General features: G+C 50.7%; 1 protein-coding gene across 1 annotated transcript in view; it reads right to left on the bottom strand.

Moving 5' to 3' along the window:
• Positions 1-1,606: 1,606 nt before the first annotated feature.
• The window catches only part of TTC12 (tetratricopeptide repeat domain 12), a 49,417-nt gene continuing 39,732 nt past the window's right edge, over positions 1,607-11,291 (bottom strand). Inside the window, exons 13-21 of the mRNA XM_052652913.1 lie at positions 11,117-11,209; positions 10,038-10,098; positions 8,885-9,022; positions 8,347-8,445; positions 7,832-7,900; positions 5,206-5,307; positions 3,707-3,806; positions 2,738-2,963; positions 1,607-1,692 (exon numbers count right to left, since the gene is read on the bottom strand). Coding sequence (XP_052508873.1) covers positions 1,617-1,692; positions 2,738-2,963; positions 3,707-3,806; positions 5,206-5,307; positions 7,832-7,900; positions 8,347-8,445; positions 8,885-9,022; positions 10,038-10,098; positions 11,117-11,209 — 964 coding nt within the window. The 3' untranslated portion in view covers positions 1,607-1,616. The remainder of the gene's footprint in view (positions 1,693-2,737; positions 2,964-3,706; positions 3,807-5,205; positions 5,308-7,831; positions 7,901-8,346; positions 8,446-8,884; positions 9,023-10,037; positions 10,099-11,116; positions 11,210-11,291) is intronic.

The raw sequence follows: 11,291 nt of genomic DNA, 5'->3' as shown, positions 1-11,291 counted from the left end.
CTCAGAGACCTTAAGGAACTTGTCCAGCCACACAGCTGCCAGGTAGCAGGGTAAGTAGGACCACAGATTTTTGAGAACTTTGGTCTGGGAGTCTTTGGCATTCACTGTATCTTGATGAAAGTGAAAGAGGAGAGTGAAAAAGTTGGCCTAAAGCTCAACATTCAGAAAACGAAGATCATGGCATCCGGTCCCATCACTTCATGGGAAATAGATGGGGAAACAGTAGAAACAGTGTCAGACTTTATTTCTTTGGGCTCCAAAATCACTGCAGATGGTGACTGCAGCCATGAAATTAAAAGATGCTTACTCCTTGGAAGAAAAGTTATGACCAACCTAGAGAGCATATTCAAAAGAAGAGACATTACTTTGCTAAGGTCCGTCTAGTCAAGGTTATGGTTTTTCCTGTGGTCATGTATGGATGTGAGAGTTGGACTGTAAAGAAGGCTGAGCGCCGAAGAATTGATGGTTTTGAACTGTGTGGTGTTGGAGAAGACTCTTGAGAGTCCCTTGGACTGCAAGGAGATCCAACCAGTCCATTCTGCAGGAGATCAACCTTGGGATTTCTTTGGAAGGAATGGTGCTAAAGCTGAAACTCCAGTACTTTGGCCACCTCATGTGAAGAGTTGACTCATTGGAAAAGACTCTGATGCTGGGAGGGATTGGGGGCAGGAGGAGAAGGGGACGACCGAGGATGAGATGGCTGGATGGCATCACTGACTCGATGGACGTGAACTCCGGGAGATGGTGATGGACAGGGAGGCCTGGCGTGCTGCGATTCATGGGGTCGCAAAGAGTCAGACACGACTGAGTGACTGAACTGAACTGAACTGAACTGATACCATGAAGGTCCTGCCTCTGACCCTAAAAGAGTCAAGGGATTGTACGGAGAAGTGGAAGAGCAGTGGCACTTACTGGACTTTTTGCTTCAGGACTTGGGGTCCAGAGCTGACCCGGTCAGTTTCTGAGCAGACTTGGGGCAACTGTAAGGGAGCAGTGCCTTTTGGGGATGGGGGTGGGAGAGCAAGGTGGGTTAGAGAAATAGATTACATCTGTGTTTGTGAGAGTTCAGTGCAGAAGGAGATTCCCCCTGCTTTGGCACTTGAAGACAGTTTAAGAGAAGGGTGTGTTACAGCATCCTTGCACGGGGTGGACGAAGGCGCCGGGTGGTGCTTGCAGGAATGATTCCCCTGAACCTTACAGAACTCCCTGCCAGGGAGCTTACCACCCACCACTCACCCCACTGAATTAAAGACTTCATGCCACAGTGGCAGGCCAGGCTCGAAGAGACTGCTGCATTGCAGATGTCACTAGGGCTGTGTCTCGGCACTTCAGAGCTGGAAAACAGAGGTCGAAAAGTCACTGCTGAAAAACCTGATGGTTCTAGTGCAATGCCAGCAGAAAACAACAAAAGGGGCAGGATGTTAGGCGAAATCTAGCTCCCAACTAGACCCATTACTATCAGAGTCTGGAAAAGTCCCACGGCCAGTGAAAACCAACTGGCGAGCACTCTGAAAATCCACGTTCGGGTCTGGAGTGGATATTCAACAAGGCTTTATTAGCATAGGAACAACCAGAGTGAACAGTCATAGGCAAAACCCATTCGGACGCCACATCTCTCAAGAATTCTCCACATACTTCATGGTAGAGTTGAGAATTTCCATCCCATGAAGCTCTCTCAGCACAGCAGCAAACCTGTCATAATCAAAGCACAAACTCCAGGACATAAATGCCAGGGCACAGACATCTGGGGCCCAGAGGCAACCCCTTGGCTTAGGAAGAAGCTGGCTGGGAAGGCGGGACAGGGCAGAAGCTGTTTCCCTAAGGATCAAAGTGGAGAGCCCTCAGGAGGCCCAGGGAACACGGCAGTACCCGCTGTGTGAGTGGGGAGCCCCCAGGAGGCCCAGGGAACATGGCAATGCCCACTGCGAGAGTGGCAGGTGTGCCAGGGACCCGTGGGGCCCCGCTCTCAGGGACAGCCCGGCAGGCTGCCACAGTGAGCCCATCCTAGTTAATGCATCTTGCTTTCTGTAGAAGAAAGCTTTCATCCCTTCTTTCCATTTGAACAATCAGAACTTGGAAGGACCTTAGGTGTGACCCAGGCCAGCTCCCACATTCTCCAGAGGAGGGATCGGAGGGTGAGGCTGGGAGAGAAGGAAGTGGGCTTGGCCATAGCCCCTCCCTGTCCGCGGAAGGCACCCCTCGGGGGCCAGGGCTCCACGCTCAGGCACACGGGCGCCTTCCAAGAGCACGAGGACCAGGTGTTCCCGTGCCTCAGATCAGGACAGAGCGGAGCGGGAGCTGAGCTGAGACGGGCACGGTCACGCAGAGGCTCCTGGCCTGGCTTGTCGGGCGCTCTTCATCGGGCTGTCCCCCCGCTCCCAGCTCGCCTGTTTTCTCAAGAACATACCCTACAGGGCACTCTTCCATATGCTTAGGCCCCAAGCGAAAAAAAAAAAAAAATGAAGTTAGAGGCTCGTTTCTGGAAAAGCAGAGGAGATAGAAAGGTAGGAGAGAGAGGTGGGGCTGGTGCGAGGAGAGGGAGGAGGAGAGGAAAGAGGAGACTGCAGGAGCTGAGCAGAGAGAAGACGATGGCTGCTGGTGCCAGGAAAGACCCCTGTCCCATGCTGTGTCCCCTCACTGGCTTCAGCCTGAGCGCTCCCCAGTGTCCTGGGCGGGTCGGGGAAGTGGGGGGGTCTTCCCGCAGAGAAGGAGCTGGGCTCCCCTTGGCCCTGCGCACCTGGGCTCTGCCGTGCACAGCTTCCCCAGGGCGATGCCCGCGTTCAGCTGCACGGCTGTCTGCTGGGCATCGCTGCCTGCCAGCTTCAGCAAGATGGGCACGATGTCTGTGGACAGCAGGGACGAGGCCGCGTGCGGCACCTCCATGCAGTTCCCCAGGCAGAGGGCGGCGTTACCCACCAGGATCTCATCCTCTGAGTCCAGCAGCTGCATCAGAATCCCAAGCTCTATGGGGTGGAGGAGAACAGGCAGAGAGGCTGGCAGGGGGACATGGTGGGCATGCAGAGGGGGCGGTGGAAGGCCGGCCGTGTCACCTGCTCGACGAATCCCTAGTGAGTGCGCCAAAGCTCCTTGGCTCCTGGCTGTGTCTCTGAGCAGCCTCAGGAGCCCACAGCACTCAGCTGTGCCAGGAATGCCAGCATGCGGAAATTCCCTGCTCCTCTCGGCATCCCTTGCCTGAGTGGGAGGCCGTGAGCCAGTGCCCTGGACCTGTGGGGCCTGGAACAGGCTCCACAGGGAAGTGCCCTGCTCCCCACTCAGCGGGCCCCCTCAGTTCCCTCCCACAAGGGGAACTGCCCTGCCCCCGCTGATGGCAGTGGTTCGGTGATTAGACCACAGCCACACTGGACTCCCCCTCGCTCGTGGTCACTGAGGTGTTTCCCCCGGGAAGGGAGAGGACCTGTGTTAGGTCATTTAAGGAGAGTGCTTTGGAAAGGATCTTAGTTCGAGCTGTTTCCCAGCTGAGTCTCTAGCATAGGCACAGTGCCCAGGAGCTTCCAAAGGCTAACTAAAGGCATTCAGAGCTGGAGGTGAGGTGATAGGGTCCCCGAACACACTGCAGGAGGGTGGGGAGGCATGGCACAGCCTCCTTGGTCTCTCCTCCCTCCTTGCCCACAGCTCCCTCTGCAGCTTCGAGGCTAGATTAACCTCCAAGTTAATGTGGGCTCTGCTTAATGAAACGATCACTTACTTTTATCCAGTCTTATCACTTCTTCTCGCGCTTCCTGATAGCTGTTTGTGCAGATGGCAAGTATCTTGACTGCGTAACGTGATGCAGTCTGGCCTCCTGCCTAGATTTCAGAGTGCAATGAGAACAAGAAATCAATGCTATGGTTGTTCCTGGCCAGAAATGACAGTGAGCAGCTGGGATTATGCTCATGGCTTCTTAAACTTCTGACAGCGCGCCGCTGACAATATGTATGCTTCCGGGCAAGGGGGCCTGGTCCCTGCTGGGGTGCAGGGTCACTCACATCCTCTGTAACATGGCCCGCAGCCCCGCTATGAATGGAGGCCTGCCATGGACACCTGAGTAATTATCTGTGGAAGGCTTTAGGAGTGAGGGGCTGAGAAAAGAATGATGCTGTCGACCAGCAGATCTACCAAGAAGGGAGGGAAAGGCCCTCCCGTGTCATTTCACAATTTGAGAATGAAGGCTGACTTGCTAGGGCTGCCAGGTTGACAGGTCTGCATGGAACACATCACAAACGTAGGTCATTTTAAGGGGGGATAACTGTCAAATCATAACAAAATCACCCTATGCAGGGGTCTCTAAAATGCATGTGTGAGGAAACGCATGCATAAGGCACACATGTGTGTACATGGACTCAGCAGGATCCGGTGGATATACAAGAGTTATACAGAGTAAATGATGACCATCATCTGTGCGGCAGCCTAAACTCAGACCCACCATTCTGCCCCCTTGATATCACCCCTGCCCCAGCAGTAGCCCCCTCACAGACCACCCTTCTTGGTGCCACTCAGCCTAGGTGTTTATGAATAAGTCTCCTGTGGGGTCATCAAACTAATTCAGGTGAGTGAACCTCACTGGGCATACATATTGCAAGTGGGACCCAGAGATGCAACCTAGGAACTGATCTCCCGGTTCAGAGAATCTAGCTCACTCTCGTGTTTCTGCGTGTGTGCTCAGTGCCTTGGTAGTGGCTGACTCTTTTGACCCCATGGACTGTAGCCTGGCAGGCTCCTCTGTCCATGGGATTTTCCACTGCACTCATATTGCAGGGAAAACCTGAACATCCTTTTGAAAATCACGTGGTTACTCTGAAGCCTACATATTTCATAAATGGAGTTACCCCCCAACGTTTCCAGGAAACTGGAAGAGCATCGTGAGCAGGAAAACGTGAACAGAACCAGGGCCTGAGAGACCTTGTTGAAGCGACTCAGACCATCTCTTTTGAAGACAGAGGCCATACATTTTTAAAGTTAGGCTTGAGTGGTAAGCATTTTTATGGATGTGCCTAATGAACAATTATTTGTCCAACAGTCTTACATTGCTGGTCAGAGTAGTCTAGGTGAATAGGCAGAAGGGAATCCCCATTCAAGAAGGTTAGAAACTAGCAGAAGGGAAATGGCAGGACCTTTGCTGAACAAAGCCCTCCTTAATTCTGTTCCCCAAATAAAAGATGACACTCCTGGAAATTCAGGGGGTTGTAACTAATGAAGTTATTTTACCTTCAGGAATTTAATCATCTTCTTCACCACTCCTGCTCTGAGGGCCTCCTCAACAATTTTCAGAGAGGAAGAAAGGGTGCGGCTGAGAACGCCAGCAGCTCTCTGAGTGAAGCAGAAAGGAAAGGATGCTTAAACGTTCCCACGGGGAGAGGGGCAAGAACAGGGTAGGGCATTAAGGGGTGCAAACTACTATGTACAAAATAAATAAGCTGCAAGCTTACGCTATACGCTACAGGGAATATAGCCAATATTTTATCATAACTATAAATGGAGCATCACCTTTAAAAATTGTGAATCACTATGCCATATACCTGAAAGTTATATAAAATTGTATACCAACTAGCCAATGGGAATTTGCTGTATGGCTCAGGAGCCTCAAACAGGGGCTCTGTGTCAACCTAGAGGGGTGGGATGGGGAGGGAGATGGGAGGGAGGTTCAAAAGGGAGGGGACATATGTATACCTATGGCTGACTCATGTTGAGGTTTGACAGAAAACAACAAAATTCCGTAAAGCAATTATCCTTCCATAAAAAAATTTTTTTTAAATTTGTATATCAATTATACCTCAATACAATTTTTTTTTCTTAAAATGCTGATGACGTTTTAAAGTTAACAAGTAGTTTGGTGAGGCAAGAATCATTAGTGTTAGATGCAAAACATGTACCTTGATTTTAAAAATACAGTGGTTGAGTAATTGATAGCAAGTACTGATGTTTACAGTAAAGCTACTGGGTAGCTGATTCAAATTGAAGGGGGGCCAACATGGCCCCTAAGCCCATAGAGGCTCAGCTCATTCCAGCTTCACAAAGGACCAGCATTCACCCCTCAGCAAGAAAGTCCTGCCCTGTATTCCTGTGGGGCTCTGATACCAGCAGGACCCTTAGTACATGGTAGACTTCCTGGATTGATCCTCTGGGACTTTTATCTTTCTTGAATCTTTTCATTCTAATTTCTGGGAGACTTCATTGATTTTTATTTTCCAGTTCTGAATTTTTTAATAGCAAGTTGTTGCTGTTTTATGGCCATAACACCATTTTGAATCTTTCTGAAGATACAAATGATAGCTATTAGTTTTTTCTTCTCTTTCCTACATCATCTCTATTTTTTTCGGACTCAAGTTTTCTGCTTACTCTGCTTTGTCTATTTATTTGTATGGCTTTCCTGAAATGCCTCATGACTCTAAGCTTGCAAGTCACATTTATAAGAAAAGCAGTATGTCTGGGTATGTTGTGTTTATGGAGAGTCTGTCCACTCACAGGTAGAGAGGTGGCATTCTCAACTACTAGAAAGTAAACATTTTTTTCTCTGGTGTTTCAATTCCTTAAGCCAAAAAAGCTCATATTTTATGCCTGAGGAATAGATGCCTGGCTACCAAATGTAGCCCCCTCATCTCCTACTTCCGTTTTCTGCTGTGTGTAGCTGGCAGTTTGAATTCTGTCTCCTCCATTGAACTGGAACACACACTGGCCACCTGCCAGCTGTGCTCCCCTCATCTGCCCTCTGCACGAAGGTGTCTTCAGTGGTGCCTCATTAATCATCAGTCTTGCAGCTGTTCTCCATCATCCAGAAACTGGCTATAATAACTTACCCATCAGTGAGATAACTTACCCACTAGGCCCACCAGTCAGAAGACCCCAAGTCCCCAAGAACAGTGATGCTTACCACTTTGGGGGCCATGCAACTCTTTTGAGGATCTGATGAAAACCGTGGTGCGCTCCTTGAGCCCCATGAAAATGCACAGACATGCAGAATTTTCTATACGCTTGCTGGGGGTCTCAGGGAACCTGAAGATCCACCACCTCTTACTGGAGCTCAGGTTAAACACTTTGCCCTGTTAGTCTGGATTGACTGCAGGGAAGTTGTCAGCTTACAGGTCACACACAAGATTCACTGGACCTACCTGGAACCTTTTCACAACCCTTGAACCAGTTCCCAGGCTGTGACCCTTGAAGGGCTGGTTTCCCAGATCTGCCCTGGATATGACCCCAATTGTTTCTCCAGCTTTAGAGACCTAAGAGGCAGAAATGTTGGGGTGATTCCTTATGTGAGTGAAGAATACATCCCACGATAATGGCAAACAGCCTCTTGAATCACCTCAACACTCTCCTCCTGGTACACTGTGCTAGCCACAGGCCTTAGTTCTCTTATCCAAATGTCAGAAACAGAAGCAAGAAAACCATTCCAGCACTTATCTCCAAGGCGGCTAAAACCATTGTGGACAAACCCCTCCAGAGTCACTGGCTTTAACATATGTGCCCTGAGAAAAGACTTTAAAGAAAATCAATTGGCCTGTCCAAGTCACACAAGGATGGTTTGATATGGGACAAATCAGATAGATGACCTGGTGTCAGCTGTTAAGCTCCACACCTTCAAGAAAAAGGATTCTTAACTGGGATTCCTAGATTCTAGGGCATCCACAGATGGGCACTGTGGGGGGCAGGGTCACCAAATCCCCTGAACCTGTAGGCAAATTCAGTATTTCTGTGCTTATGGGCATCGTTTTGAGGAGTATGTCTGCCCCATGCCTCAGAGAGTCAGAGAAGCTCAAAGGCGTGGTGACTGCAAAGCAAAACAAAACTGAACAACAAAGGAAGCGGTTTCTGGATTTCCCTGGGGGCAGCTTACTGTGAGGATTCCTCCATCCTGGCTGTTCAGCAGAGACAGGCATTTCTTGCTCACCTCCATGGCCCAAACCTACAACAGCAGGGAGCGCGAGAAGGAGCTTGCCTGTCCCAGCCACGGTCATCTGCTGATTCCTTCTGGGCGCTCACACAGAACCAGCCACTCCCCACTCCCTCCTTCTCGCCACCACCAGGGCAGTCCCCATTTCCTTCACAACATCTGTGATCACTCTCATTTCTTTCCCACATCCATCTCCCCCAACAATGAGGGCCACATCATATTTGACTGTGTAAATGCAGAACTTAGCACCGTGCGCGGCATCTTGGACACATAGCTGGTTTGCAGAATGAATAACTGACAGAGGGACTCATCCATCCCTCAGCAGGGGTGGAACCTCCGCCCAGCGTTCCCCATTCCCACCGCCAGGGTTTGCGTCCCCTGCTTCTAGCCCCTTCACGGCAACGAGAGCAGTTCTATGCAACAGAATGTGTTAAGGTAGAGAGAAGAGAGTCCGGTACCTCGGAGACAAAGGGGGACCGAAGACACAAGTTCATCACGAGTCCCAGGAGGGCATACATGACGTCTCTGAACAGGTCCGTGTCCTCCTCACACTTGGCCTTGGGAAACAAGGCAATGTGATCATGTGGCCGTGCAGCTGTCAGAGTCACCTGTTCCCCTGGGTGATGGCCCCAGATCTCTTACACTCCCTAAATGGCCAGTGTCCCGAACTGAAGTGATGCAGGGAAATCAGAGGCCGGTTTATAGCACAGAGCGTCTGGCGCCTCTGCTGTGGGGCTCTGGCCCTGGGTTCAAATTGCAGAGGGAGCTGCTGAAATGGGTGCTCAACCCAGCTCCATAGGGAACCCTTCAGACGTCTCCGGGGTGGAGGAGACTTGATCTGGAGAACTCTTTAAGGCCAGCTGTCCATCACATCTAGGGTTGTAGAAGGGTCCCTGCACCCTCAAACAGAATTTTTAGAAAAGTCAGATAATTAAGAAGAAGCCCATGGCCCCAAAGCAGGTACAAGACTAGCTCTGAACAGAAAAGCTGAAATACCATGAGGCCCAAGCAGGCAGCCCCGAAGTCTTCAGAGGCAGACATCTGTCTCTGGGTGGCGGTCTCAGCACTAAAGTTCCCCATGATGGCAAGACACTGGCAGAGAGCTGATATGTTGGTGACCTTGGGATCTCTCTTCTGAAAGGGAAGGAAGAGAAAGCGAATCTGCAGAGAGCAGAGGAATAATGCCGGAATCATCTCCAGGGGTGTCCTTCACTCTCCAAAACGTCTGGGAACCAGACAGCCTGATGTCACATGGGGATATCAGTATGGTCACGTCGGCAGAAAGGAAGGGGGCACAAAGAGGGGCAGACCCCAAAGCACCTCGGCCTGCTCCCAGTCACTCCACCAACCAGCTGGGGGCACTGGGGCAAGTCCTGGTCCTTTCCAGAGCTTCCATATCCACATCTGTGAAATACCAGGGTGCTCATGCACCCTGCAAGGACCCCTGAGGATTCTATGGGTCACCAGGGACAGGTCTCGTCACAGCACGCTCTTCTGGAGGACTCCCCCACTACCCCCAACACTCGCACCTTTCTCCCTCATCGACTCCAACCACCACACCTGCTCTCCTGATCAGGACGACAATTCAGGGGACAGGGTTGCATGTGGTACTTATGACACTGGCGACCTGATGCAAAGAGCCAACTCACTGGAAAAAGACTGATGCTGGGAAAGATTGAAGGCAGGAGGAGAAGGGGGTGGCAGAGGATGAGATGGTGGGATGGTGTCACCGACTCAACGGACACGAGTTTGAGCAAGCGCCGAGAGTTGGTGATGGACAGGGAAGCCTGGTGTGCTGCAGTCCATGGGGTCACAAAGAGTCAGACACGACTGAGTGGCTGAACCACAACAGCAATACCAGCTTATGACAGGACTTGGGTGAGAAGGGGACTGGTGGAGACCGACAAACTCTCCACCTTCACCGCCTGCAGGCTTCCTCCCCTGCAACCAGCCCTGACCGTGAACCTTCTCCACCTGCCCCCACAGCAACTGTTCCAATAACCAAGACTTGAGTAAATTCCAGCTGTGAATAAATGATCAATCAACCCGAGAGGCCACGGGAGTTCTAGGAGGCAAACCCCTGTTGAAACAGCCCCGTGCATGCTCCCAAGAGGGTCTGTCGCAGGTGACAAGACAAGGGTTTGCTCACCAGCACCCCCGTCAGCACCGGAAGGATGTCTGGAAGGCTGGTCTGGAACCAGACTTGAAATCTGTCAAGAGAACATCAGTCATGACTTATTTCTACACCGTGCAAAGTAAAACATAAGTGCAGTGTCTCGGGTAACGGAACCGACAGCCCAGCTGTGGGCCCCCGTGATTTGCTCCTGTGTAGAGTCATTCGGAAGCAGAAAAGGTCGCCACTGGGTAGGTCATGTGGCTTTACTCTATTTCTAAGCCTGGACACTGGCCTTTGATGTGAAGCAACATGTCTCAGAGGGTGGCTCTCTTCTGCAGAAGCTGCTGGAATCCTGAGGTTTCTGCAAATTGACTTCACACCACCCCTGCCCTCCCCTTGCTCTGAGTTACATCGTGTAAGCACATTTACATGTCACAGCTGTCAGGAGGGCCCCATGGCACGAACGTCCACCTGATATTTGGGCTAGTACTGCCCCCAGCCTGTGCCAATGGCCAGCTACCTGCATGAGGAGCTCTCTTGCTATATGACCATTTCTAGGTAAGATGCCTCAATGTTGATGAAGAAATTAAAAACAAAACAAGATGCATTTTTTAAAAAAAAGAAAAATTATGAAAATCTAAGATCTTTACTGTCTTATCCAGCATCAGCTAAAGAAAAAAACAAACAACAAAAAAAAAAGGCAGGAGGCTAGGGCTACCCATTATGCCACTGGCAGCCCAGGAGAACTCCCGTGTTTCCATGTTTCTCCTCCCTCCCCATCCCTTTCTCTTTTTCCTCCCTCCTCCTTCTCTTTCCTATTTATTAGGCACTGATTAGGGGAAGAAGCTTCACCAGCACACAATAATGGTAGGTTTGCTTACTATGAGAGGTGCTGTTCTAAGTACATATGGCTTCCAAGCCTGTTGAGGGCCGGGTCCCCCTGCATGCACAGGGATTGGGACAAAGTGGTGACCACAGCCCTTGGGGACATCAGCTCTCCTATGCAGTGAATCCTCAGTTGGCCCAACCTCCCGCGTGCCGCACATTTTAGAAGATCAGACGGTGCAGCAGAGGCTGAAGAAGAGATGTCAATTTCTGGCAAGAAAAGTTACCTTTCTTGCAGAGCCAAGTCTGTGAGCAGTCCCATGGCTGAGTTGGCCTTTTTATCTGAGAAGTCAAGGAATGACACCAGAGCTTCCAACAACCTGCAAACATACATAACACCTTCAGGGTGGGCTGACCTCCAGCTCACAGAACCCACAACAAGGGAGGAGTCAGCACCTGAGC

Source organism: Budorcas taxicolor, chromosome 15, assembly GCF_023091745.1.
Source record: "Budorcas taxicolor isolate Tak-1 chromosome 15, Takin1.1, whole genome shotgun sequence".
NCBI lineage: Eukaryota > Metazoa > Chordata > Mammalia > Artiodactyla > Bovidae > Budorcas > Budorcas taxicolor.
Note: the sequence above shows the minus strand (reverse complement) of the source record. Positions and strands in the feature narration are given on the sequence as shown.